The 27,457-nt window shown below is 36.4% G+C and overlaps 3 protein-coding genes and 1 long non-coding RNA gene across 5 annotated transcripts; 1 reads left to right on the forward strand and 3 right to left on the reverse strand.

Annotated features, from left to right (window-relative positions):
• Positions 1 to 678: 678 nt before the first annotated feature.
• LOC131336098 (IRK-interacting protein-like) lies at positions 679 to 4,881 on the reverse strand. Its single transcript, XM_058371764.1, has 2 exons — positions 4,663 to 4,881; positions 679 to 2,356 (listed from the first exon to the last, which is right to left on the reverse strand). The coding sequence occupies exons 1-2, from the start codon at positions 4,879 to 4,881 to the stop codon at positions 791 to 793; spliced, it is 1,785 nt and encodes a 594-aa protein (XP_058227747.1). The 3' UTR covers positions 679 to 790.
• Positions 4,882 to 4,997: 116 nt separating this feature from the next.
• Positions 4,998 to 5,204, forward strand: LOC131336158 (uncharacterized). The gene is made up of 2 exons (XR_009202755.1): positions 4,998 to 5,117; positions 5,150 to 5,204. It is a non-coding gene; the product is annotated as an uncharacterized LOC131336158 (long non-coding RNA).
• A 6,900-nt stretch (positions 5,205 to 12,104) lies between these two features.
• LOC131331229 (histone H3-like centromeric protein CENH3) lies at positions 12,105 to 19,588 on the reverse strand. Its single transcript, XM_058365115.1, has 2 exons — positions 19,087 to 19,588; positions 12,105 to 12,759 (listed from the first exon to the last, which is right to left on the reverse strand). Exons 1-2 carry the CDS (start codon positions 19,494 to 19,496, stop codon positions 12,306 to 12,308), a joined length of 864 nt encoding a protein of 287 aa, XP_058221098.1. The 5' UTR covers positions 19,497 to 19,588; the 3' UTR covers positions 12,105 to 12,305.
• Positions 19,589 to 21,734: 2,146 nt separating this feature from the next.
• On the reverse strand, positions 21,735 to 26,227 carry LOC131336106 (uncharacterized). Of its 2 annotated transcripts, none has more exons than XM_058371779.1 (7): positions 25,829 to 26,227; positions 24,753 to 24,959; positions 24,502 to 24,645; positions 23,580 to 23,699; positions 23,395 to 23,481; positions 22,616 to 23,052; positions 21,735 to 22,051 (listed from the first exon to the last, which is right to left on the reverse strand). In XM_058371779.1, coding segments are annotated over exons 1-7 (1,344 nt in total). In that variant the 5' UTR covers positions 26,177 to 26,227; the 3' UTR covers positions 21,735 to 22,050. The 2 variants fall into 2 exon arrangements, with proteins under 2 accessions (XP_058227762.1, XP_058227770.1); XM_058371787.1 differs by lacking the exon at positions 21,735 to 22,051 and adding an exon at positions 22,099 to 22,318 and having other exon boundaries at positions 25,829 to 26,210.
• Between the last annotated feature and the right edge of the window lie 1,230 nt (positions 26,228 to 27,457).

The following is a 27,457-nucleotide window of genomic DNA, read 5'->3' on the forward strand; positions in this document are numbered from 1 at the left end:
TTATCACCTTTTGACTAGTCTCTACAACCAACAACCAACAACCAACCTGAGTTTGCACAGTTGGCCAGTACACTTTAATGAGGGAGATAATGATTTTAATCCGTATCAAAAGGAAAGATTGATTATTTGAATGAGGTTATTGTTTGACTATTTGGCCACTTGAGGGGCCATCAAATGGGTATAGTGTGATTGTGGGCTTATATTTCGTTTGACATAATTCCGATATTTATATTCTTCTGCCGCTTGTAATTAGACGAAGTATCTAGTCTCTACATTTACCAAAGACTATAATGATTTTACAAGTTTATGTATAGTACAATGCTCCACAAGAAAAGAATGATATGGCTATTTGTAAATGTCATCCCAAACTCAACTTAAAGCCCTTCACTTTGGGATCGTCGCGCCTTATTGATAAATTCAATTACATTCCTAGTACTAGTTTTTAAAATTGCACTAAAATCGCCTGATGTCATTGACCTCTCCTATGGATTCTGAAATCATACCGACCTCCGATATTAGACTCATGGGGTTTGATGTGTGAGACTATCAATTCCACATAGAACACGATACGATGTCGTTGCAAAGCTTTATCCAATCCCCGAAGGTACGTACCAGCCGACTTCATTAAGCAAATTGAAGAAAACAATATGAAACATAAAATTAACACCACAAAGGGACTGAGCTAAGGTAAGCGCTAGCTTTGCTCGAGCAATGGATACAACAACATGAATGGTTACCAATCTACATTAGCCCAAAGACAAAGGAAAGTACAGAGGGAAAAAAAATTGACTCAGGCCACAGATTTGTACCTGCAAAGAACCTTACACCTAAGGACCCTGTCCTCTACATAAAACCCCGGCATTACCATAATCTTCACCCGGCTCGGACCGCGCGATCTTTGTCGATCGACGAAAATATCCTCCATGAAATGAGGATCAAAACTTCTGTTTTCTTCAACCCTGAGGATTCCCAGAGGCGGACCGAACGAGAAAGCAAGCAGATGGAGCAACCAGATGCATTTTGCAGCCACAAAGAATGACTGGAGCAGCTGCTCAGGCCAAGGCCTTGTCCAATTCAGAGTAGTGATGATGCAACTCATTTTCTGATCGCAAAACTTGCTGAACTCTTCACTGTAGTATTTGGTTCCTTTCCTCAGCACTTCGTTCCAGCTTAGGTTCCGGAGGGAAACAAACGAAGAGAACTTCGCTTGGCGATCTTGATTCGGGTCTAAGAGCTTGGGCGAACCGTTCTTCTGAAACACGGGGTTTTCGAAATCTTGGTAAAGTGATTGGTTTATGATTGCCTCCAAATGATACAAAACTGCCCTTGAGTACTTCGAATTCAGAGACAGTTTGTAGGGTTGAAGAAGGTAATCTATGTTCTCCATCAAAGTACTATCAGTCTCTCCAATCTGGGAAACCAGGGTTTTGCAAAATTGTTTCACCGATAACCTCGCCTCGGATACCACCTGCAAGAATCCCTCCACCATTGCTTCCTCGCTAACGGGCATCGGATTTTCCACGTCCCCCTCAACGGAAACGGGTTTCCCTCTCTTCGGAAGGCTGCCAAGCATCTCCGGAACTTGGGAATCGTTTGTTTTCCGTTGTACTACTGCTTGTCTCAAAGCCTTTTTCAGTTCTTCGCAATATGTTTCCAGGTACTCCAACTTCCCTTTGAGCTCTCCCAGTGAAGATTTCATCTCTCCAACCTCCTTCAGGGCTTTATCCCGGCTCTCCTTCGCTTCCATGAGCTCTCTCTTCAACGTCTCAATCGACGTTGCTCCCATAACGTGGGAAACCTCCTCGGATTCCGTCCTGTTTGGCGAAGAACTCACGTTCTTGTGCTTTTTCTTGATCCTCGGAAACAACCAAGAAAGACTCAGCCCGCGGCTCTTTGGCTGCGAATGGAGAGAAGAATGCGAATCCGTCAGTGGAACCACGATATTGGAATTCTTGCTGTTGTTCCTGGTGGGATTTTCAGTTCCACTACTTATAACTGCAGGATTACACTTATTGCAGGAGGAAACAGATTTGAAATCACCCATGCTTTTCCTCCTGCTTGGCTTGTGGAAATCGTTTCCGGGCGATTTCCTAAGCAGGGAAGTGGTCCTAGTACTGGTGACAAATTTTTGGTCTTCAGCTGGACAGACATGGGAGTCTAGTTTGGGTAATTCAGAGGGGAGGATTCCTTTCCTTGAAGATGCATTTGCAATGTTTTTGTAATCTGTTATCATCATGGTTTCATTTCCATTTCCTGATCCCCCAAGACCATACTCTTCCCAAAATTCTGATACACTACTTTGATTGTCTAAATATTGCATTTGTTGATACCCTGGTAATGGCTCTTCTTCGTAACTCTGTTTTCAAAAATTAAATTCTTGTCAGTGAACTTAACCAAAATAAGAGAATCCCTCACATGGTTGCAAATTTATATATCCTCACTGTTCAGTTGTCGAGAATGTTATATGAGAAATGTATTCTAAAGAAAAGTGGAGTGAAGTGACGTGAATCGAAAGAAAAGAAAATTTATTTTCAAGCGTGCTCTCTTGATAAAGAATTTTGCAAAAAACCTGAAATTCTTTCGTTTTATAATTAGCATGATGTATTTTGCAGGAAAATGTTACTTATTGAGAAAGTTGAAGGTTATGGGCCCCACAATTTTCTTGGTAACTGAACACAAAGAAAGTTGTAAGGCGGTTGATTTTCTCATCCTTCCGTGCAACTGGACGGGACCTAAAAAATGTGAAGGATAAGGAACACAATAATCGTTGAAAATGAGGAAAATTTGAAGTGTGAGTCAATGGCTTTGCCTTGGAACCTTACCATGCAAGCAAGCAAGCAATGTGTAAGGACAAATGTTTTGAGTAAAGTGGGGGGTAAGGAATCTCTTCTGTGACTTTTAATCAAATAATAAAAAGTGTTTTTTGAAAGAAGAAAATATGAAAATAAATTTCCAAGCTTAAATTTAATTAGAGTCTTGAGACACTGATCCGTAAATGAAATACATAATAATCTAGCAACAGCTAAGGAAGAATTCACAAGGATCTGTGATTTTTGGAGGATTTGTTAAGGGATTTATGGGGTGAAAGAAAAGGACCACCCAAAAACATAAGAAATACTCTCTCCAAAATAGGCAGAATTCACAAGGCATGCGACTTTTTGTTTGGATCCCATCACAGAAATATGGTTTTCATCACAGAAATATTTTCTTCAAAATTTTTTACTGTTTCGTCATTTTTGTTTTTTCGTTTTTAGTGATTTTTTAAATTAAATTTTTATACTTTTTGAATGTATATAACGTATTTCTATTCGAAAATCTAAAATTTAGTTAAAATGTTCAAAACATTGACTAAAGATGAAAAAATACGCAAACCTATAAAGCATTTCTATCTCAAAACTGACACCAAACAAAGGTGGGATGGTTAGGATTATTTTTGTCTATTTGAAAAATACAGATTTTAATTTATTTTGTTTAGTTATAGAATTCCTCTGGAAGAGAATTTATTCTATGATCAAATTCGAATAATGCCGTACATCGGTACATGAGCCATCACGCAATGCATGCAATTATTAATAGACAGAAGAATCATGGTATATATTTCTGTGTATTAATTTTTTTTTTTTTGGTACTCGTTAGAACCCCCAATTCTTGACCGGAGGGGATACCAAAGGCCTCTCTGCCGCGGGTTGAAAAAAAAAAAAGGCTTCTCTGCCCTTCCATCCTTCGGATAGAAAGAGAGGGAGGGCTAAGTTTTTTTTGGCTTTTTTATCTTCTCAAAAACAATGGTTGAGAATGAATATGTTAAAAAAAAGGAGCTGTTAATGTCAAAATCATTTTTGTTCCTGTCAAAACTCATTTATTGTATGATTTAATTGCCCTTCACTACTTCACTTACTATAAAAAAAAATGCCTTCAAATCTAAAGGATTATTTTTGTTTACGTCTCTTCTCAAATTACCTCTAGTTTTGCTCGTGAATTGCATTTTTGCTTGATGATAATTTTTGTTTGCTCCTCTTCTAAAATTAGTTCTAGAATTTGCTCATGAATCCTTGCATTTTTGCTTGAAACGTGGAACTGGAAAACGCATTGCACATATGAGATTTTAAAGGATATTTCCGTAAAGTAAGTAATGTAGTGGAGAGCAATTAAGTCATGCAATGAATGAATTTTGACAGGAACAAAAAATGTTTTGACAGAAACAAAAAGAGTTTTGACATTATCAATTCCCTAAAAAAAAAAAAAATGAATATCTTCTTCTTCTTTTTTATCAAAAAAGGATGAATATGTTATTCTAAAAAATTAATAAAAAATAAGAAAGAAAAACGCCTCGTAATAAATAAGTTTAGCCAAACCTTTAAAAATTGGAGTAGGTAGTTTTCCTACCATCTCCTTATTTTCATGATCAATTATTCCTCCCAGTTCAAGCACAGCTTAAAGAAACCTTAAAAGTCTAAAACAAAACCATGAATGACAGAATGAAAGGCAGCAATGGTCATGATTGCTACCAGAAATGGGAAACACGTAATAATTGCAATAAATGACTAAAGAAAGCTTCACTTCAATCAACATCCAAAACCCATAAATAGAATTCCAAGAAAATCACAACAAAAAAAAAATGCAAAAAGAATTGAAAAAAGTGGTAGGAAAGAAGAGAGAACTCACTGGTGTAAAAACAGGGTAATCATGGGCAGAGAACTGAGGAGTATGGTGGTGCGGAACAGGGGAAGGAGATGGGTATCTGAAATTCGAAGGACTGCTCCCTCGAACCAGAGAAGCGTGGATGGCTCTGAGCTCCACTGCCTTTGCAATGGCGGCTTGGATTTCCTCTCTCCTGATTTCAGTTGTGGCGCTTGCAGTGTTGTTTTGATGGATTTGAGCCATGAATAAAAAAAAACAGGGGAAAAAACGGAGGACAGAGCAGAGTACAAGATAATATGAGAGAAATACGGTACAATCTGTACGTATAGGAAAGGGATTAGTGAGGCAGGGATAAGAACAAAGAGGGTGAGCAGTTGGGTTTTGAAATTGAACGGTTGGATTTGATTTGCAGAGAAGAAGGAGATGAAGATGATGGGATGATATCCAGTTGAGGATTGTGTACAGCCAGAGAAAATAATGTGAGGGGAGAGAGAGAGAGAGAGAGAGAGAGAGAGAGAGAGGGAGGGAGGGAGGGGTTGGAGGTATGTGAAAAACCCAAATCCAATGAAGTTTTTGTCTTTGTTGTACCAGTGAGAGCGCATGTGAAGCCGAGGAGTGGGGAGGGGGGGATGCAGTGGTTTTTACTACAATACAGGGTAGGCATGGGTAGATCAGGTGTGAATTTACAAAAGTACCCATGATTTCCTGAAATAAGCATGCAGATAGCCCCATTTTCACATGATAGGTTTTGGTACTATCGAAACTCCACACACACCCGTAATGATTAATACTAGATTAATTGGAGCCACACTTATCACGGCGAAAAATTATTGAGAACCCATTTATTCAGATTCATGTTTGAAATTTCTTTTAACGGAGTCTCAAATGTGAATTTCAAAGAGTAGACTATTTGGACGTACCCTCTATTCTTTGTTTTTTCTTAAATTGTTGTCATTGGAGCTAGGCTCACTAACTACCTAGTAAATGACCAGATGAGCGACTATATCTACTTTACATTGGTCAGCTTCATCAGGAAAAAAAAGAAGGAAATGGATGATGCATGGTGAACCACACGAAATTAGGCAAAGGAAATGACTTTTTAGAAGTTGTTGTAACTTGTACTAATAAGTTCTAAGGTTCCTTCAACTTGTGAGTGAAACAAGAGTCAAATGAGATTGAAATTGCAAATATGTATCTCCCTTTTGAAGGATAGTCAAATGAAAAGAGAGTGACATTTTTGTGGGAATACAATGATTAATTAGAACTTTTTTTCTTATTTCTTTCTTATCTTTTTTTTCGTTAATTTGAAAAGTAATATCTAGTAATTCATTGAGGTTGTACTCACAAAATATGAAGCGGATTAAAAAAAAAAAAAAAGAAGATGAAGAAGCACAGCACTTGTGATGCTTACACCTGTTGTGCCGAATACGAAATTGAGAATAGAACAAATCAACAAGCGATAAACAAGAACACAAAGACATACGTGGTTCCGCTCGAGCACAAAAAAAGAACGAATTCCACGGGGAAAAGAACCAGATGATTCACTATAAACGGAAGAGAAACAAAGAGCCGGCTATACCCGTGACTCTCAATGAAGCACCAAACAGATATCTAAGAACAAATCTCTTGTGAAACCCAAAAAGGAGACACAAACCCTTGGTGGAACCCTAACAGATGAACAAAAGAGAATCATAACCCTAGCAGCCCTAGGACCTCTATTTATAATAGAGGACCAAAAAATCGAAACAGAATAACAAACACGCAAAAAACAGACCACAGTGACTCTGGTCCGGACAAAAAAATAAGAAGTTGTTCTTGCACAAAACTGTCTCGCTGGTCCGGACCACCGTGACTCTGGTCTGGACCAGAAAACCAGAATGTTCCAAAACTTGATTTCTGCTACTCTTGCGACAAATTCAATGCAAAACTCCACCAACACCTACTAGTACATATTGGGTTACATCAAATATCAATGCAACATGTCCACTGTCCACATGCAAGGAATAAAAAGGAAATTATATGTACCCAAAAAAAAAGGGAAATTATTTTCTGATATGGCCAAAAAAGAGAAATTTAAGTATAATACTCTATACCAAAGGCATGTAGTCTTTTTTTTAATTCCTGATTATCATAACTTGAACTCACGCAATTCTGTCACATAATCATAAAAAAACAACATGAACTAAAATCACTATCACATTAAACACTTCTAAATTGGCTAGGCTAGTTTTCTTGTTAACGAAGTTGGGGAAAAAAAATAGAAAACGTAGATTAAGGATCTTCTCTCACGTGATTTTCTCGTGAAACCCTTAGGCTTGATCTTCTCTCAAGGAGAAACGGGTCTTGTCGTAGCAGCACTTTGATGATTCAAACTTTTCATTTTAGTACTCCCGAAAGTAATATCCTACTATCTTTTGCAGTCATTGTGTTAGGTTTATCACTAATGTCTAGTATGAAATCTACTTTAATGTGCATGGCAAAAGTCATTGTGTTAGGTTTATCACTAATGTGTAGTATGAAATTTACTTTAATGTGCATGGCAAATAATTGGGAACACTGAAAATAGTCTTTGTATAGAGGGTTAATTTCGTCTTTTTCAAAAATACTGAGCTGTGTAGATGCAGATTGGGCCGAAAGGGGCTGAGGTTGAGGGGGACAGAGAATCCATTTCCTTCCAAACACTCTTCACTGTCTTCTCCTTTTCTCTTCAAATAGTGATTCTTGTGAGATGCATACTGATTACTGACAACATGGGGACCAGATAGCTAGGCCTCCCCAATTCTATTTGTATTATTAAAATGGATCCGGAAAGAGTCCAAACTAAAAATGGTCCGGTCCATTTTAACGAACCGGAGAGAACCCTCCTCCCAAGAAATATGCTACAAGAGTGCTCCAGGAAAAATATTTCAGAAAAAAGAGAGTTTGTTATTGAGGGCTTGTTTGGTACGGCTTCATTAGGATCATTCGCTCATGGTTTTAATCTTTCCTCTTCATTATGCGCCCCACGCTCAATCTTCACTCTCATGAATTGTAGTAGTAGATTGCGATATCTTCAAAAGGAGATTAATTTCACGCTCGTATACAAGTATTACGCGGCTTAGATCGGGATACGATTGCGGCCAAATTCAACAAGATTTTAAGCAAATAAGCTAGTAAAAACATCACAACAAAGAGAACCTGAATGGAGATCTAGTCATTTGAGGAAATAAATATAGTGTATTAATTGCTTTCCAAAATCATTTATAATAGTATTAATTAATCTGTGAAATGGAATTCCAGGTGGGATAGTGGGAATGATTAATGTAGGATTATGTTGTTTTCCCATAACTACTTTTCTTGGACACATCATTATTCTACTTAAAAGTTAAAACCAACTTTCTTAACCAACTGCTCCAATAAAAGAAGTCAGTTTTTCAACCCACCACATGCAAAAGGTGTGTTTTTTTTTTTTTTTCTTGTTTTTTTTTTTCACATTTGATTCACCTAAAGAAACCCCAAAATCGATCAGTTTACATTGATTTTGACTAGCAATTTGATACTCTAATAATTAGGAGGCTTGAAAAGTTCTTTGATTTGAGATGGAAATGATTCATTTCCAAAAATTGAGAAAGATGCTTGGCGCAACTTATCTATGGGACAGCGTTTTGTTTTGTGATCATTGTGGTAAGATCACTTTCAAGTTCCCTTGCCCACTTAGCTAAGAGGATAAAAGGGAGTATTATTCAGTGGTCTTTGGACACCGTCACATGATATTCTAACATCTTTATTCACCACGCAAAATTTCACGGATCCATGCATTTTGTATATTGGCCTCACAGAAATGTGTGGTGAAAGAGGGTGCTGGGACACCATGAGGCGGTGCCCCAAGACCACCAAATATTTTTTTGATATAAAACAAGGTATAAAACAAAATCCCCAATAGTTAGTCCAATTGATTGGTGAGTTTGTTCCCCCACACAATTGATTAAGGTTCTATTTTTGGGGTCAGGCGCAAAAAAGTATTTTTTTGTGAATTCTCCGGTCCCGGCGTGATGGTCTGTCTTGAACGAGACCAGAGAGAAAATTAGTTGAGATGAGCTTAAATTGACTCAGGCCCCATTCCAGAAACCTTCTTAAAAAATGAACAGCTTATTTCACATTTTCAAACTCAAAAATAATATAAATGAAAAATAATTTTTCAAATTTTTTTGCATCGTATAAAAGATCTCAATGAGATCTTTCAAACAAGGTCCATAAGGCATATTTTTATATTTTAATAAGCTCCTTATTTTTTAACTTAAAATTATTTTCTTAAAAAATAATGACTTTTTTTGAGTTCTGAAACCCACCCTCAGACACTCCTATTTAAAAATAAAAATAAAAAAAGGGTACAAAACAAAGCAATGGCAAAGGGGGAGAGAGAGCGAGAAGGAGCGGTCGGGGTGGAGTTCTTGAAATAACCCACAATGCAATACCCACTTTTTTTTTTTTTGATCCGCAATGCAATACCCACTTCGCTCAGTTCTTGAAAGCTTTGAAAATGAAAATGACTGACAAAACAAGAAAGCTACTGTGGGCACAGGGCAATTGGCTTTCTTAAGTTGTTCTTTCCAAAGCAAAAGCAGAAAGGGGGGGAATTCTTGCTTGCTGGTTCACTCTTGTATAGTAGGAGTAGTATGTTGATTTGTACTATTTTGTCCTGTTTTGATTGTTCCCTTGCTATAAAGCAGATTCCACTGTTTCTTGTGGGTGTATCACCATCGGTCTAACAAGTACAGAAATTATCTTAATCTATCTACTCTTTTTTTTTTTAACAACTTCAACATGATGGAGGAATGAGGATATACCCTTTATGATGATTTTCCACAGTTTAGGTTTCTTTTTGCTTTTCCCATTTTATTAATGGTAAAATCTATTCAGATTAGTTTACACGCATCATATCATGTTGACTATTTCCTATTCTATTTGATCAAAATTAGGACATTCACGCAAGTACTAAAAATTTCACGAAAGAAACTAATTATGACCCGACTCAAAGTACCATACCTTTTTAGGGAGTCAAACTAGAGATTCGAATTTACTTTCTCAAACAATTAGGTTGTTCATAAAGAGTTTTGCTTCTCGTTCATCTAGGTATGGATTAGAGCGAATAAAATTGTCTGATTTTGGGGTTTCTGGGTTTTACTTTATCTCAAAAAAAAAAAGGATCATATATCGACTGTAACATCACACGTCCAAGTCTAGGCTAAATAAATTTAACTTTCCTAAAAAAATTTAACAAATTTGAGAATATACGTGAGAAAGATCATACGAAATAGTATTTGTCTACATTAATACAGAAATATAAACATAAGTTTATTTCAATTCATAACAAAATTCGTTGTAGCACAAATTGCTATGGAACGAGGATATGGGCTTGCTAAGCCATTGAGTTCTATAGAATGATTCAATATGGGTTCTCTCCGCAATGTGAGGTACGAGGATTTATGCAAGAATTTGGCTGGGACTTGTTAACAAACAAATTATCAAGTTACAGCTAATAATTTGGGAAAATGATGGCTAAGGACGTGTTTTGATAATTACTACCCATCAAAGACATTTTCAACATTAACAAATATTCTCAGTATGTTCTTGGCGGACATTAATTATCAAAACACGTCATAAGCCATCATTTTCCCTAATAATTTGAGGTCCGAGGATGGGCTTGCCAAAGCCATTGAATTCTATACATTGATGAGAGTATAGGTTCTCTCCACAATGTGAGGTACGAGGATTTTTACAAGACTTTATTAGTTGGGGACTTGGATCCTGAGACTGGACAGTAACCTTTCCTGAGCCGATTTAGATGATCGAAACTATTTACTTTTTAGGAAACATTGAGAACATTAGTTACGCCGAAATCATATTTATTGAATATTGTTTGATGTTTTTTCATAAGAGGAGAGAGAGAGAGGAGGGGAGGATTTGTCGGACGTGGGATCTGGAAATGGTGTAGGGTTTTGTGTTTCGTTGGGCCAGTATGGGCCACTTGGAGTCTGGAGAAAGGATGGACCACATGGAGAATGGATGGGTTGGGCTAGAAAAGTGGAATTCTTAGATTTCGATTCGGTTCGGTTCGGTTCAATTCGGTCTTTTTAACTCACAAACCGAACTGACTACTTAATTTTTTCAAAATTCAAAACCGAATCGAACTGAAGCACTTCTAGGAACGACCAAAATTGCAGAAATTAGTTCGATCCAATGTTTCTTTGTTAAACTTTCATCCTGTAATACTCTCTAGTCTCCTTTTATACCAAATTGTTTGCCCTTTTTAGGTTCTGTTCAGTTATCAGGAATATTGTGTCGGAAATTTATTCTTAAGAAAAGTTAAGTAAAGTGAAATAAATGAAAAAAAAATTTATTTTTCTGTAAATGTTCATTTGACAATTTTTTTTTGCAAGAAAACTAAAATTTAGTGATTCATTTGCCGAAAAAAGACACTTATGATAAACTTTTTTATTTTTATTCCCACATCTAATTTTAAATAAAAATAATTTCGAGAGCTAAATAATAGGCTATCATATTTCAAAAATTAACATATACGAAAAATGTATTTTATTTAATGCAAAGCCTTAACATGAAATGAAAAAACCGACTTGCAATTCCTTATGCAATTTGCTATCTTTTGAATGGTCATGCAAATCCCTTATTTAAATTGATATTCTCTAATAATCAATCGTACAAATAAAGTTTAAAAAATAAGTAGATAATAACTCAAATAAACAAATGTTAAACAACCGTTCTTGATTAGTTGTCAATGCAAAAATTCACTAATAATTAGTTAGTACAAAACAAAATTGAAGATTAATAACAAAATAAGTAAATACTTCAAAAAAAATAAACTATCAATCTTTTTTTACAACAATTATCTCAAAAAGCGCCATAGTAGTAGAAATTATTGTTGCTTACGTAAATCTTAAAATGTCTTTCTAAGAACTTAATTCGTATTTTTTTTAGTATTTGCATCATTTACTTTTTTTTTACCCATCAATTATTTTGACCCCACAATAAAAAAAAAAATTTCCTGTGACGCAAAATTCTATGTTTTTGACCGGACCACTTTTGCAAGAAAGTAAATCTTCTAAGAAAACTTAAAAATATGTTTCTCACTACTTTCTGTCAACTGAACACTACAAAAGTTATGAAAAAATTAATTTTCTCATCATTTTCTATACTTTCCTAGCAACTAAATAAAACCTTATTTTTACCTACTAATTATTTTGGCCTCACAATAGAAAAAACTTCCCCTGTGATGAAAAATCCTATATTTTTAGCTAGATCACTTTTACAAGAAAATAAATCTTACAAAAAAACTTAAAAACAAATTTCTCGCTACTTTCCTACCAACTGAACACTACAAAAATTATAAAAAAATTAATTCCTGAGTAAAAAATTATTTTGCCATTAAAGCAAACTTGACCTGAAATGAGTTTGATCAAACTGGCCAATTGGGAAAAGAGCTGAAATTTTCTTCCAGTTAATAAATTCCAATTCAAAGGCCACACTGATAATTCTCAGACAAAATAGAGAGACTGATAAACCCACATCCGATCCAACTAATCCTAGAGATAGAGACAGACAGAATATAATAGTACTTGTACTATAGCACCAAACAAAAACGCCCCCAAATCAGCAAACCCTAATTAAAACTAAGCCCTCTCCCCACGGATCCTCCTCGCCAGCTGAATGTCCTTGGGCATGATCGTTACCCTCTTGGCGTGGATCGCGCACAGGTTCGTGTCCTCAAACAGCCCCACCAGGTACGCCTCCGCCGCCTCCTGCAGCGCCGCCACGGCGGAGCTCTGGAACCGGAGATCGGTCTTGAAGTCCTGCGCGATCTCCCTGACGAGCCTCTGGAAAGGGAGCTTCCGGATGAGGAGCTCCGTGCTCTTCTGGTACTTCCTGATCTCCCTCAGCGCCACCGTCCCCGGCCTGAACCTGTGCGGCTTCTTCACCCCTCCCGTCGCCGGCGCCGACTTCCGGGCCGCCTTGGTTGCGAGCTGCTTGCGTGGGGCCTTCCCGCCGGTCGATTTCCTTGCTGTTTGCTTCGTCCTTGCCATCTCTGGTTGGGTTTGTGGGTCTAGAGAGAGAGAGGGCGTATAGGTTTTTTAGAGAGAGAAAACTGAGATTGGTTGTGATGGTGGGGTGGATTTGAATTCCATTTGGAGGGTATTTGTAGGAGAGAGATGAGGAGGGAGGGAAGTTCGAAAAATTTTGGGGGTTTTGAGTGGGGAAGAGTGGGGACCGTCGGATTGGTGGGTGATGGACGGATGAGGTTTGTTTGTTGGCGATCCGCGTGAAGGCTAGTTCGGCCAGCTTATTGGCCACGCATACAACACATTACTACGATTGTTGGAAAGGATGCTTGAGCGCGAACATGTGTAATTTAGGCTTGTTTGGAATTTAGGAAAAGTTATGGAAAATGAGGGACAGAAAATGGGTGGGAGGGAAATTTTACTATTCACGAAATTTGAATTCTGTATTTTCTATCCTCTTTCTTTCCAATTCAATCAATTGGAGGGAAAAAAATTAATTTTTCTTTTTTTACTCTCTCACTTTCCCTAAGTTCCAAACAAAGTCTTAGAGAAATTTTTTTTTACAGAGATGAATCACACACGTCCAAAACTATTTTAGACGATCTGGATTTTTAAAAAACTTTTCCAGTCCCCAAATTTTTTTTTTAAGATCCAGACCGTTGATTGTAGAAACGGACTAGTAAGATTTACCGCCTCCATGAATAAGTATCTCTCGTAATTTTAATGTTCGTGAGCTAAAAACTTATAGAGTTATAGTGGTTCTTTAATTTTGTACGAAGAGATTAAGAAATATATGCACGAAACTGTTTTTTTGAAAATTTTACATCTTTTCGTATGAGACACTTATTTAGGGACTAATGGAGTATTATCGTTTAAGTACAAAAAAAAAAAAATTCGTGAAAATAAGTATTATTAGTTGTAGTTGGTAGAGTTTGAACTCTCAGTCAAATGCATGAAAGTACATATTGCCTACCATTATGCTGTCACTCTACTTGTAATTCAAGTAAAAAAACATAATAATCCGATCGTCCGGACTCATCCTTGGGTCTATCCTCAACTACCACCCCACTGTACCATAAAAATAGAATGTGATTTGGCAGGTTTGCCATACCTCGAAACAAGGATCGGATTGTGTTCTAATGTTGTTCTAATTACAAGGATGATCTCATCTCTCAATACTCTTAACTTTTGTCCATATTTCGGGGCCAAAGTTATGATCCAATCACCTTGTGAAACACACAAAAAACTACTTATAAACATACAAAAATATCAATATAATAGAACATTGATAGATGAATGAACACATTGCAAATTGTTGTACAAAATGAATGGTAAATATATTATGCAGTTTAACCATACAATTTACACAATGAAGTTAACATATTCACATAACTATCAATACCTGATTATACTACTATTTTATATAACTTATATGGGTTTGTTCATTTTGGGTTTCGAATGAGGTTTGAGTGGAGAGAGATAGATAGAGAAAATATGTTAGAAACCATGCGCAAGGACTTTAAAGCTACCAAACAAACAAGCCCTATTACTGGTGTATTATACAAGGTGAACGATTTGGATCATAAATTTGGGTCTAAAATATGGACGAAAATTGAGAATATGGACGTGTATGAAGAGATCGGGTATGGAGAGGAGCTGATCCTGTAATTACGTACTCCGTCCCACAACGTTGATCCTTTTTGGAGATGCCAACTTTTTAAAGAACCAAGCATTGTCTCATTTGAAACTGACCATTGATTTCCACTACTGCCCTTTGAATCTCACTTTTAAAGTTTATTGAATATTTAATTGGAGCATTTATGAATGGTAAATGTTGAAAATTCACACATTATTTTACTTAGGCTCTGTTTGGAACCCATGGAATGGAAAGAAAATGAGAGGAAAATAAAAGAGAAGGAAAATTTACTATTTACTATACTTGAAATTCTTATTTTCTTCAACCTTTCTCTTCCAACCAAATAATGGAAGGAAATTTTTTTTAATTTTCCTTTCCTTTCCATGGGTTCCAAAGAGAGCCTTAACTTTTTAAAGGGCACTAATATTTTGGGGTGTCCAAAAATAAAATAGATGACCAACAATATAAAACGGATGGAGAGAATATGCCTCTAGACAATTAAGGGCATATGCAATTTTGACCTCAAAAAATTAAAGAATATAATAAAGACCATATGAAATAATTATGAATATACAAAGTCTTAGGTTAGAAAAAAGGAGAGCACCAATTTCATCTCTACATCTCGTGAACGTGTTACATTGTCGTAAATATGGAAATATAACTATAGTTGTACGCATATGCATTGCAATATCCGTAGTAGCACAAAACTGCTATGGAACTTACATTTCCGAGTTCAGCTCATGGTAGTAGAAAAATTCTTTTGTGTTAACGAACAAGTTATTAAGTTACATATATCCTTATTTACCTGGCCAGCATTTATAAGTATTCCAAATAAAGAAGTGCTGTCAAATTAGCTCAAAAACAATCTCTCAACCATGAAAATCAACTTTGTTTGGGCCCAAAGTAGACCATCCAATACATTTGAGAGACTAGAGTAGATTCGCAATGGTCTTTTCACTTATTTTTCAATAATCTCCCAATCCACAATGGATTAATCTGTCATACTATATACTATAGTATAAGGTAATTTACTTGAATAATTTGTCCTTATGATTCGTTTAGAAAACTTCAAAAGCAGAAGGAAAATCATAATGACAAACTAGTGTTTTTCTCCTTTTGCATATAGCTATCTCCATGTATCTCTGTCATAAATATTGCATTACGATAATAAAGGCTTAATTGGCCAAGTGACATAAGAGCATGTACATAAGACTTTTTACTTTTCCTTTTTCTCTTAAGTAGAAAGTAAATTTAGAAAAAGTAACCTACACCAACCTATGTATTCTCAAAGGTATTATACAGGCTCGATAACTTTGGAGAGGGATTATAGTATAAGTAAAGATTAAACAATTAATATATGAGTTTCTTTCACCTACTTTATCCCCCCCTCTCTCTACATTCATACCCATCTCAGTTATTTATAAGCAATAATGCAATATATTAATAAAATCAAGAGAAGATAGAGAGTTTTGCTGTAGTTGTGATGGAAAAACTGTCTAGCTAAATTATAAATCTTACATTTTGAGTAGTTATTTTACCTATCATTGGTGCACTTGCTCTAAGATGGCAAAGGCATATCACCAAAAGCCTTGTTCTTTTCACAATTCAAAAAGAAAAATTCCTCCTAAATTTTTACTACTTTCAACATTTCTCTCTCTATCTTTTTCCACTTATTACCCCTACTATTTTACAAAAAATGTAACACTCCTAAAATTTGTAAATAAAAAAAAATTGAAATGCTAAATTCTAATCCGATAATTAATTAACTAAGTTAATCAATCTAAATGTATGATTAGGTTTATAGTAGTAGTAGTAAAAAAAAAAAAGAAGAAAAGAAAAGGAAGTCAGTGCTTAATTAATTGTGCATATACATTATGCATACCTTAAATATATATAAATAGGTGAAGAATATATCTTTACTTTTTCCCCTTTACCATACCTACCCGTCCATGTACACAGGGACTTCTTTTTGAAAGCCATCAGTAACCCACAAATTATGGCTTCTGCTCTTATCTCTTCCGTACGTTACTATCCTTTTTCATTCCATCACTCCTGTACTTATCCCCCACACTTCTACTATCTCTACACTTGCACTCTCTCTCACTTCCTTATAAAGACAAAAAAAAAAAAACACAACAGTCCGGTTCCCAGGCTGTTCTTCTTTTTCTTCTCTAAATTTCTGTTTGCCTTTTTCCTGCCTTCGTCAGTTCCATTTTACTTGCTTTTTCGGCCGGATTTAAGGTAGTATAATCGCTCCCCTACTTTTTTCTAAGTATATAAATGTGCTATTATATTAGTTGTAATGATAGGAATTGAAAAGAAACAAATCCATGCATGTGCGTTGAAGAAATCGAAAATTTCCGTTTTCTGTTCAGATCTTTTTTTTTTTTTGTGAAACTATTCAAATGAAAAATCTGATCCGTTCATCTTGTTCGTCTTGTCGAGACGATTCCGGAAAGGTATAATAAGCTCATTTTCGATATCGGGATTGATCACACGACCCGTTTGAAATTTCGGATTTAAGCCACATATATACGTTATATATATAACTGCATGTGTACAGTACCAGGTGGAAGACACTGACGTAATAGGAACCCATCCATCAAGAATTACAGTTTACCCCCTGTGTCTTGGTTTGTACTAAAATATGATCCTAAACTATGTGAAATTAATTATTTTACCACTTGTGCTAAATTTTTAAACTTTTAGGATACACCTATGACTATTTCTTTGGGATCTGCGATATATGTTAACCTCGAAAGGATTTAGTAACTAAAAGTATTAGGTTTAGAAAAGAATAAAATTATTTTTGGTGTTATTATTTTTATTGTTAACGATCTTAAAATGAGATTAATAAAAACTAATATCAATTTACTTGTCAACGAACCTTAAGGGCATCGGCCAATCATAAAATATTATGTGTTTACATACTTGCACAATACCAATTGCTATGCTTGCTTTCATTTTGAGATACATGTTGTTTGTTGATTAAGCTATTATGAAGTATTATTGTTGTGGTTGTAGATTGGACAAATAGGTTTCACAGGGTGGTTACGAGTAGTGACTCATATAGACGATGTTAAGTAAATGGAAATTGGTAAAGTGTTGGAAGTGTGAGTATGTGAATTGTGATTTCAGCCATGGTGATGGCGAGGGTAACCTATGGGGCCCTGTGTTGAAATGGGTTACCTGCGGGGCCCGGTGTTGTGACGCTAACGTACGATACGTCATGGAAAGTTTCTCTTTGAGGAAGAGAATGGGTTCCATGAGACGGTTATAGTTAGTGAGACGTTAATGTATGATACGTCATGGGAAGTTTCTCTTGGAGAAAGAGAATGGGTCCCATGAGACGGTTATAGTTAGCGTGGGGCAGTGGATGTCCGACCCTAATGTACGATACGTCATGGGATGACTCGATCCTCCTGTTATGGTCTTAAGTGAGAACATACTCGGTACATAACTTAGATGCGCTCACCTATGACCCTGGTGCAGGATAAGCAAGAGAAAGGGTGGACCCATGAGACGGTTGTAGTTAGTGGATGTGGGAGGAAAAGGGTCTCGTGGAGATGATCCTTAGATTTCATTTAAGATGATGGATAGTAAAGAAAAAGACGATGTGCTATTGTTCCATACTTTCTGTATATTATGAATTATTATATTGTTGATCTGCTAATTGTAAGGTAAGGGGGTAGTAGGGTTGGGATTATCTACTGAATTTCAAAACTCATCATAGTGCCGTTGGGCTGGCGTTTCATGCCAGGTAATCAGGAGACTGAAGAGCAGAATCCGCTGCAAGATGATCCGTACCAGAATGAGGACCTCCCAACTGAGGAATGGGAGTTTGTTGAGCCTTGGAGGCCATACCCTTAGAAGCTCTGTTAATTTGAAGTATTTTTATTTAAATTTTTTATAAGTATTATCACATTTGTCAAACTCTATTTCATTTTGTTAGTTTGTAAAACTATTAAGTAGGTTTGAATTTGGTATTTGAAGTTTCCGCTGCTAAACTCTATTTAATAAAATTTCTTTTCTTATATCTCAGTTTTTATGAGTTTTTAAATCAGTTGAAAATGATTTAAATAACGTGTCCGAAAATCGGGACGTTACAAAAAAAATTTCAAACTCCAATCAAAATAAAGCAAATTGCCCAAGCATACAATGTTTGAGGGGTTCAAAAATTTATGTCTCAATGGGGTATACGGCTAAATGCCCCAAAATTATGAACAAAACGGATTATATCTACTCTTTTCTTGTGGGATTTAAAATCCAAAAAAAGATAAAATTCCTAACTACTGGACTATCAAATTGATTGATTAGCAAAAGAGCCACAATTTTTTTTTGTGACAATTGTCTTAAATAAATTAGTACTTCCTTCCATTAGATATTCCACATCTCAATCCCAATTTTCAAATCAAAATTCCACACTCCTAACATTTGGTTGGCATGCTTTCTGTTCTGAGATGAATCTACAGCTTGAAATTGGATAATTTTTCAATCAAATAATCAGAGAATAATCTCTCAGAGAAAATAAGAAAACAACCCATGATTAGAAATGGCTAACCAAGACAGCATTGGGAATTCAAACATTTCAAAAGACCCATAATACTATTCATTAGTCACATTTCAAGAACCAGAGATAGACAAACCCAGATCCAACGCCAATCTGCAGAATACTACAAGCCCAACAAATCCTACCAAGAGAGAGAGACATATACTATTATACTAATGATAGAAACCCCCAAATCAGAAAACCCTAACTAAGCCCTCTCCCCGCGGATCCTCCTCGCCAGCTGAATGTCCTTGGGCATGATCGTGACCCTCTTGGCGTGAATCGCGCACAGGTTCGTGTCCTCGAAAAGCCCCACCAGGTACGCCTCCGCCGCCTCCTGCAGCGCGGCCACGGCGGAGCTCTGGAACCGGAGATCGGTCTTGAAGTCCTGCGCGATCTCCCTGACGAGCCTCTGGAAAGGGAGCTTCCTGATGAGGAGCTCGGTGCTCTTCTGGTACTTCCTGATCTCCCTCAGCGCCACCGTCCCTGGCCTGAACCTGTGCGGCTTCTTCACCCCTCCCGTCGCGGGCGCCGACTTCCGAGCAGCCTTGGTCGCCAGCTGCTTCCGTGGGGCCTTCCCTCCGGTCGATTTCCTCGCGGTTTGCTTTGTCCTTGCCATCTCTTGTTTGGAGAGAGAGAGAGAGTATTACGTTTCTAGAGAGAGAAGACTGAAGCTGCAGAGAGAATTGTGAATTTGGGTAGTGGGTTTTGGAGGGTATTTGTAGGGGAGAGAGAGAGGAGGGAGGGAAGTTTGAAATTTTCGATGGGATTTGGGAATTTTTTAGTCGGAAGAGTGAGGACCGTTGGATCGGTGGGTGATGGACGGATGAGATTCTGCTATTGGCGATCCGCGTGAAGGGTTTAAGAGCCAATAGGAGTGGGAGTTACGATTTATGCGGTTAGTTAGGGGAATGATTTTGGACGCTTGGATGGTGTTTTCTTGGACGGGTGAGATTGTTTGAGCTGAGGTGGCAATGTGGTGATCCGCGTGTGGTGGGAACTAACCAATTAATGGGGTTGGTTCCCAAAAAAGGCGAATTAAAAGTCTTTATTTTCCAAAATAAAAATACTAGTAGCATATTTAAACCAAAAAAATGATTTTGAAGACTACAAATCCATACACCATTTCTCGTTTTTTTTTTTTTTTTAAGTTCATTTATTTCTGTCAAAACCTTAACCTTTCATTCGAAATTTAAAATTTAAAATTGTAGAAAATTGTTGAATATATGGATGATTGATCTCATTCTAAAGGTGCTTTGAATTTCTTTAATTTAACTAATTTTATAGAGAACTAGGAGTATGAAACAAGACCTACAACGTGCATTTGGAGTGCGTCAAGCATGTTTTACAATTGTACACACACTCGGGTTATTTCACAACCTGATTCAACATTTAAAACTAGGGCTGCAAATGAACCTAAATGTTGGTGAACTCTACCTAAAATTCTATAACTTGTACCAGTATAAACTTTTAAAAGCACTATAAACTTAAATTTTAATATGTTCATACAAAATTTATATATGTATGTATGAATTATTCAGGCACAAAACAAAAATTCCATTTGCAATTCTACACTTGTATGAGAGCATAAATATTTAATATTTTTTGCTTGTTAAGACTTGTGAACAAGTTCAAGTTCAAGTTAGAGTTCGACTCAAACCTAGAGAAGCTCAGCTTGTCAAATTTTTATTAAGTTCGAGCTCAGCTCGAGTTCGCTTAAAAATCTAATGAACGAATCTAAACATTCTAAAGCTTGGCTCAGCTGCAACCCTAATTAAAACACAATATATTAAGCAATAAGTAATTAACAAGGTTTAATGTATTTCACTTTGCTTGAAATTTTAAGTGCCTCTTAAAACGTAGATTAAATTTTCCGTGAAAATTAAGTAGGCTATTGATTACTTAATAATTCAAACTAAATTTGTAAATACTTGTATACGACCATATGCACTACCATCACCCTCCGCTAGCTCTGTCGCCTCCACCACGCCACCACCACTACTCCATTGCCGCCATCTCTCCACTTCTATTGATTAGAGACAAGGGAACTCATTCCCAACTCCAAACACATCCGTCGGCTATTTTGGAGGAAATTGTAATTTTAGAATTGATGTTTAGATGTATTTTTTTTTTTTTTTTGTGGTGTTCGTTTGATGAGTCATTTAAACTTAACAATGCATCGTGTTTTGATATTGTAGTCACAATTCGTCATCAAACAAAGGAAACTCATTTATGAACTTGGTCCATTGTTATTTAGATCAACAGAGTGCATGCAAGCTAGTATTTTTATTTTTTTTATTGGCGAAAGTCAGTATTGTTAGAATATTGCAGTAACAAATCCAATCCATTGCAGACCATTAAAACCCCAATTACCAAACTCAATCCATTCCAGTTCCATGGAATGCCCAGTTGCTTATGAAAGTGCAGGATGAGAGAAACAAGGTACGTAATTAATAAGTCTTCACCTAAATAGAGTGCTCATGTTAGGTTGTTCGGCCTAATAAGCTAAATGATTTTTTTTTTGTCCTTATTTAATTTTTTTTCACATTTATTACTTTTTCATCAACTTTTTTGTGGATTATTATTTTTTCATGACAAGGAGAATCTAAAAAGTAAAAATTACAATCGAAACCTAAATTTTTTGAATAAAGACAAATAAGCCATTTTTTTCGTTTTTATTCAAAAAAAAAAAAGGGTTTCAATCATAATTTTGTACTTTTTAAATTCCTCTTATCATGATGAAGCAATAATCCATAAAAAAAATTGGCGAAAAAATAACAAAAAACTAACAAATGGGAAAAAAATTTGGATGAAGACAAAAAAATAAGCCATTTGACTTATTAAGTCGAACAATAACTAGTACTCCCTAAATTGAAATATAGAAACCCTGAAAGTCAAAGAACCACTGGTCCTCAAAATACTACTACTATATATTCTTTCAAATAAGAACATTGCAGAATAGTAATGCTTCGCGCCTAATTCATATGTACTGACCCTGTATATATATCTCCCCTTAAACAACTTTCAAAGCTACACAAAGGGGTCCCCTCTGTTCATGCAACTTTGGTACTGAAACACCTCAGCATGTTGTATATGCCGGCATGTCGCATATAGAAACAAAACCTAAGGCTTGAAAATGGATCTTCACAAAGTACTTGTTGTGCCCGCAGTTATCTGCAAATAGTTGAAAAGAAACAGTAAAATAAGAGAGCAACATGAAGCTTCTAAAATGGGCTTTGGTAAATCTTTCTCAACTATCAAGTACATGTTGATATCTTCGTAACTCAACTAAATAGCATTCAAATGCAAGTGATAGAATCTGAACTCACAACGCCAACGCATTGACAGGAAATCCATTTGCGATTCTCTTCGCCTCCATAACTATCTTCAGTTTCTTATTTATCACATGGTACATTGTTCCACAGCAAATATGCAGTCCTTCTAAGGAAAAGATAACTTAAAGCTGTAATGGGCCAACCGTGATCTAATTGTTTCTATTCATTTTCGTCGTCTATGTATCTAATATGTACCTTATCCTTGAGGTATAAAACTTAAGAAATTCCATGTGAAGCAAGAAACAAACTTCAAGGATATGTCTCTTTTATTTGGAAAAAAGAAATCTAAAAAGTGGATTTTTGTAGAGTACGGGACGAAGATATTAACTTCTAACCGCAATCTAAAACATTCGTGTACGGGCATCATCATGCAAAAAACAATCTTATGGTACTTAGTACTTACTAAACCCATCTCTTCTGTGAGGCTGCAGCATTAGATCCAGTTTGAGCTCTCCTCCTAGTTTTAAGATCCCCACCAGCTGATAGCAATTTCATTGGTTTGGAAATGGGTCCTAAATCCTCATTCATTGATTTTTCTTTCAGAGGACTTACAGGTCTGGATTTTTGCCACCTGTCTGTTTGTTTCATTAAGGACCCACAGCCACTTTTCTGTTCTGAATTTTCCTTCCTCCTCGAAGCAACATCACTACTTGAAGCAGAAGTATCTTGATTTTTGACAAGAGAAGCTTGTGGGCGGTTTCTGGGAGGGTATTCTGAATCAGAAGATGAAGACCCGGTGGTGCTATCCATATCATACAGGAGGTTTTCTGCCATCACTGGTAGCAGCCTTATGTTTGAGCTTGTGAAAGAGGGTCTCCGAAGTCTTGTCAAGTGGACTAACTGTGTCATTGGCATACAATTCAATTTAATGGTTCAATTGGGTTGAACTCAATATTGACAACCACATGATTCTTTGATTCTGTGCTTACCAACTCTGTAAATTTGAAAGTAAAGTAGTCCTACTAACACGACTTCTGGCTATCCACTTCCATACTTTGAAATGGTCGGCCGTAAGTTTGGTTAAAAGGGAAGGGGTAAATGATCTAACCATAAACTGGTATTAGAAAATTGTCTGAAGTTAACTTTTCACAAGTCAATACTGTTTCTTCCTCTTCCAAAACTATTTGGCAAATTGTTTTCAGAGTCAAGTCCCAAACCAGTGGCATTTAAATGTATCCTCACCTTCTGTTCTAGGACCAACATGTCCTTCTTCAGTCTTGTAATTCTCATGTTCTTCGTACGGACAATGTCTTCCAACTCTGCAATCCTCTGTTATCAGTTAAATTAAAATTTAGAAAGTGGCTCAGCTTAGCAAACAATAACTATTTGGAAGGAAGAAAAGCACATAAAATTAGGGGTGTAGGTACCTTAGAACCAGCAGCTTCAGATGAGTGTAGATAAGTGGATAGCTCCTTTATGGTGGCATCCTTTTCTTCACATTCCTTCTTGAGATTGTATATATCTTGTCCAATCACTAGTGTGTTTAGCTGTGAAAGTTTCATCAAGTTGGCGTTAGTCTTACTGTTGCAGAACTTCAATTAGACAAAACATGTGTGTGTAGGTTTTGTTCCGAGAGTTGTTCATTCTGACAATAGTGTCTGCATAGATGTTCACGTCATTGTCAATGCACCCCAAACGTTGAAGAGACATAAGCCCATTATTGTCACAGCTCGTAAGAAAATAAAATGAGGTCATTATTTTTGGTAAGATGTATTAGCACTTCCACAAGTGAAAAGCATGTCCTGAAGCATGCGCTTCATATGCGCACCTTTTCCATTTCCCAACTCCTTTTTTGAAGGAAAGGGTGCAGTTTTACGAAAACTCATAAGAGTAGAATGTTATAACTTTCTCGGAATGTTTTTAAAGCACATTGAAAGGTACAAAACCAGGTAGGTGAAATGTTATCATGATAAACAAGAAAGGATAAAAATTAAAAATAAAGAGAAGAGAGAATGAAAGTGAAAGAAGACAATGGTAGATGAGATACTCTAAATGTGGAAATGAAAATTTCAGAATGCAATTCTTCCTTTTGTGAAAATATACTCAAGATGGTGTACTACTCGCCTGGAGATCTGTTTTAGAAGATTGGAATTATACACCTATATAATATTGCTAGTGCAGTTCTCACAGTCTGAAAGGCGAACCTGGTTGTATAGCCCATTATGGAAGATGGCAAAAACTCCCAAAATATGAAGCTCTGCTGTAATGCTTATTTGACATCTCATGTACAAACAAAACTTTCATAAAATTCAGAGAGCAGAAGTTGCTACTTATTAATATTTGTATTACCTTTCCATCAACACAGGAAGTGACACTAGAACCCCAATCCGACAAATCAGACATGCGACGCTCATCTGGTTGTACCACATTAGATAGACGGCTTTTATACTTGTACAAATCATCACCACTCGAACGTCTGACCACTGAGTTATCCTAATAGACAATAGAATAAGGTAAGCACTTGATTTTAGGCTTCAAATCTCAGCAATCACTGCAAATGTAAACTCAATGAAAGGTACGTGATCCAAAGACATTCTTACCATTTGATCGTTTGCCTGATGCTGATCAGAAAGCCGGTGGCCACAGGCAACTGTTTTAACTTTTTCAGAGGCAATTGGTTCATTAAACAGGAAATCAACATTATTGGAGAAAGACATGTCCTCCCAAGTTCCTGGTTGATCCTTAAAATAATTCACTTGCTCGCACAAATTATCAAGCTTCTGTTGCATGCTTAAAAGCACCTGATCCTGAAATTAATTTACGGAATCAAACTAAAAAGTTCAGTAACAGCTTCTTCGGACATCTAACTTGAGTTCCACAGTTGCATCAACAAATATTGAATTATTGAAGGAGCAAAACAGAAAATCGAATTTGTGGTACTAATTGATAATGAAGGTGGAAACTGAAAATTAATATTTGAAGATACAAGAAAGCAAAATCAAAAGAACTAAAGAAAGCCATATAATGAAAAATCAGAACGCAACACCCTAATCGTGGGTTTTTTTGTTGTTGTTGCTAAATGGCTATATTTGCAGGGAAATTGAATAATCTAAAAGTTCCCCCGAATCAGTTTTAAAGAACTTCATTCACTCTTCATTTTATTTTATCACTGAAAATTAAGCTGAAATGGTGGACAATGTGGACCAACTAATGATGGTTAAACAAACCTACAATTATAACCATGGAACCATATGCAAGCATGAATGAACTGGGCAATAAATTGAAAATTCAATGCAGGTGGATTCATCAATCAAAGATTAAGCTGGAAATGTGGGCAATGAGGAGAAATGTTAGATATAAAACCAAAGATACATCACATCAATCCAAAATCAAAACCGTGAAATCAGCCATAAATTGAATTAAAGTCTGGCGCGTTCAATGAAACGAAGGCCCAATCACTACCTTCTAGCCCTAAAAGGCTAAAACCCAAATTCATAAAACCCACAACAAAAAATTCAAATTCTAATCAAACCCATTAATGGAAGTACCCTATTATTAATGACAACAGATATATGCAACCAAACCATTCTCTTAACCGTCCAAAACCCTAATTAACCCGAACTTAACAACACCACCAAAAAAAGACGAAAAACTAATAAAAGTCACAATTACTAACCCTAAGTTCAACTGATTTCATGAGCTGAAAAATCTGCCGGTTCTTCTTCGAATTGGCGGCCGCAACGGCTACAACAGCAACCACTAGAATCCGATGCATGGGGCTGAACAGTTCCCAAGCTACGGCTTCACCTGGGCTCAACCCACCGCCGATGGTCGTAGCCGAGCTGGCTTCTTCGGCGCCCACGAGCCGGCCCTGGAGGGACACCCATGCGAGCTGTCTCGCGGCTCGCACGGGCCGGTTTGGCTTGGTAAAATGGGTCGAGAGCCGGCGCGGGGAGGGCGAGAATGGAGTCAGAGAAACAATAGATAACGGGGCGCTAAATCCGCTCTCATGGTCGTCTTCCATTGAAGAGAGAGAGAGGGCGTGATTGAAGCGAGTGTATTTATTGGAGAAATTGTACTATCGATTTTTGTGGAGTGCAATTTTTTCCATAAATAGGGAAGGTTTTTTTGAAAGTATTGTTTGGGAGGGAAACTATAGAAAACACTGCTAGGTGAACGTTGAGCACAACTGGGTTTTTGACGCGTGTACTCTGTTCAGTTCTTGGAATTTTCCTAGCTGTTGAGTTTGAAGGAGTATATTTGAATGGATTGGGAGATGCTACCGAGTGGGTGTTTGGCAGCGATATCGAGTGGCCGATTCGGCTATTCATCTCGGCAATCAACAGCTCAATTTTAACCGAGCAATAGACGGTAATTTGAATATAGGATCAATTTTGACACTTGTAAAGGAAGAGAAATGAAAGAAAAATAGTAGAGTGCATTATTTTCCTCCCTCCTTTGAGAAAAGGAAAAGAAAGAGATCCAAGTGAAATCAATGAAAGTCGATTTCTTTCTATTTTCCTTTGTTCTCGTTCCTCTTTCCTCTCATTTTTGCATATTATTTTCTATTTATAAAACAAATTTTCCACTTTTCTTTCTTCTTCTACGTGGATACAAGTCAAAGAAGATAATTTTCCATTTTAGTTTCTCCCCCGTTCAAGTTCTCTTCTTTTCATTTTCATTGGAATATAAAAATAAAATGGAATTTTTTTAAAATGGCACATGAACTTTCACCCAATTGTCTCATAAATACCTTTATTTAATTTTATTTCAATTAAATACTCGTACTTTACAAAACCCTCTAATTTAGACATCTGTCATCATATTCCGTCCAATTTGTGAAGAAATGTGGTTACGTGACATTTTTCTCTTGTTAAGTGCCCCTTTGGCACACAAGAGTAGCCCCAAAAGTTGTTGAGAGAATCATAGCTCCAACATTTTCCAAAGACAAACAGAGTCAAAAGTGTTTCCAATAAAAAAGGAACTTTTCATGAAAATTCAGACTAAAATAATTCTGATGGTAGATCACAACTGTTTATAATCTAAGACCAAAAAATATATTTTTGACTAATTAACCAAACCCAAATAGTCTTGAAATCAAGGATGGATACAGGCAGGGGCACAGGTTCCCACTCGATTTTGTAGAATTATATTAATTTTCTTGAATATTTTTACTTATATCTGATAAATTTGTGATAGTCTTCGAAGAAAATTACTCTAGACTTCCATTATGAGGGTATTTGTCGAATTAATTTATTTGAGTGCAAAATTTCACAACATTTTTTTTACAAACACATTCCTTTCT

This window comes from Rhododendron vialii, chromosome 1a (assembly GCF_030253575.1).
Source record: "Rhododendron vialii isolate Sample 1 chromosome 1a, ASM3025357v1".
In the NCBI taxonomy this organism is placed as follows: Eukaryota; Viridiplantae; Streptophyta; class Magnoliopsida; order Ericales; family Ericaceae; genus Rhododendron; species Rhododendron vialii.

Bases quoted from the DNA above. Each gene is read 5' to 3' on its own strand.
- LOC131336098 (XM_058371764.1), bottom strand. From the start codon at position 4,881: ATGGCTCAAATCCATCAAAACAACACTGCAAGCGCCACAACTGAAATC. The intron at 2,357-4,662 runs GTGAGTTCTCTC...TTTTGAAAACAG, and splicing joins ATTACCCTGTTTTTACACCA to AGTTACGAAGAAGAGCCATT.
- LOC131336106 (XM_058371779.1), bottom strand. From the start codon at position 26,176: ATGGAAGACGACCATGAGAGCGGATTTAGCGCCCCGTTATCTATTGTT. The intron at 23,700-24,501 runs GTAATACAAATA...AAACTTTCACAG, and splicing joins CTTCCTGTGTTGATGGAAAG to CTAAACACACTAGTGATTGG. The intron at 23,482-23,579 runs GTACCTACACCC...AACTGATAACAG, and splicing joins CTGAAGCTGCTGGTTCTAAG to AGGATTGCAGAGTTGGAAGA.
- LOC131331229 (XM_058365115.1), bottom strand. From the start codon at position 19,496: ATGGCAAGGACAAAGCAAACCGCGAGGAAATCGACCGGAGGGAAGGCC. The intron at 12,760-19,086 runs GTTAGGGTTTTC...TCTCTAAAAAAC, and splicing joins ATCCGCGGGGAGAGGGCTTA to CTATACGCCCTCTCTCTCTC.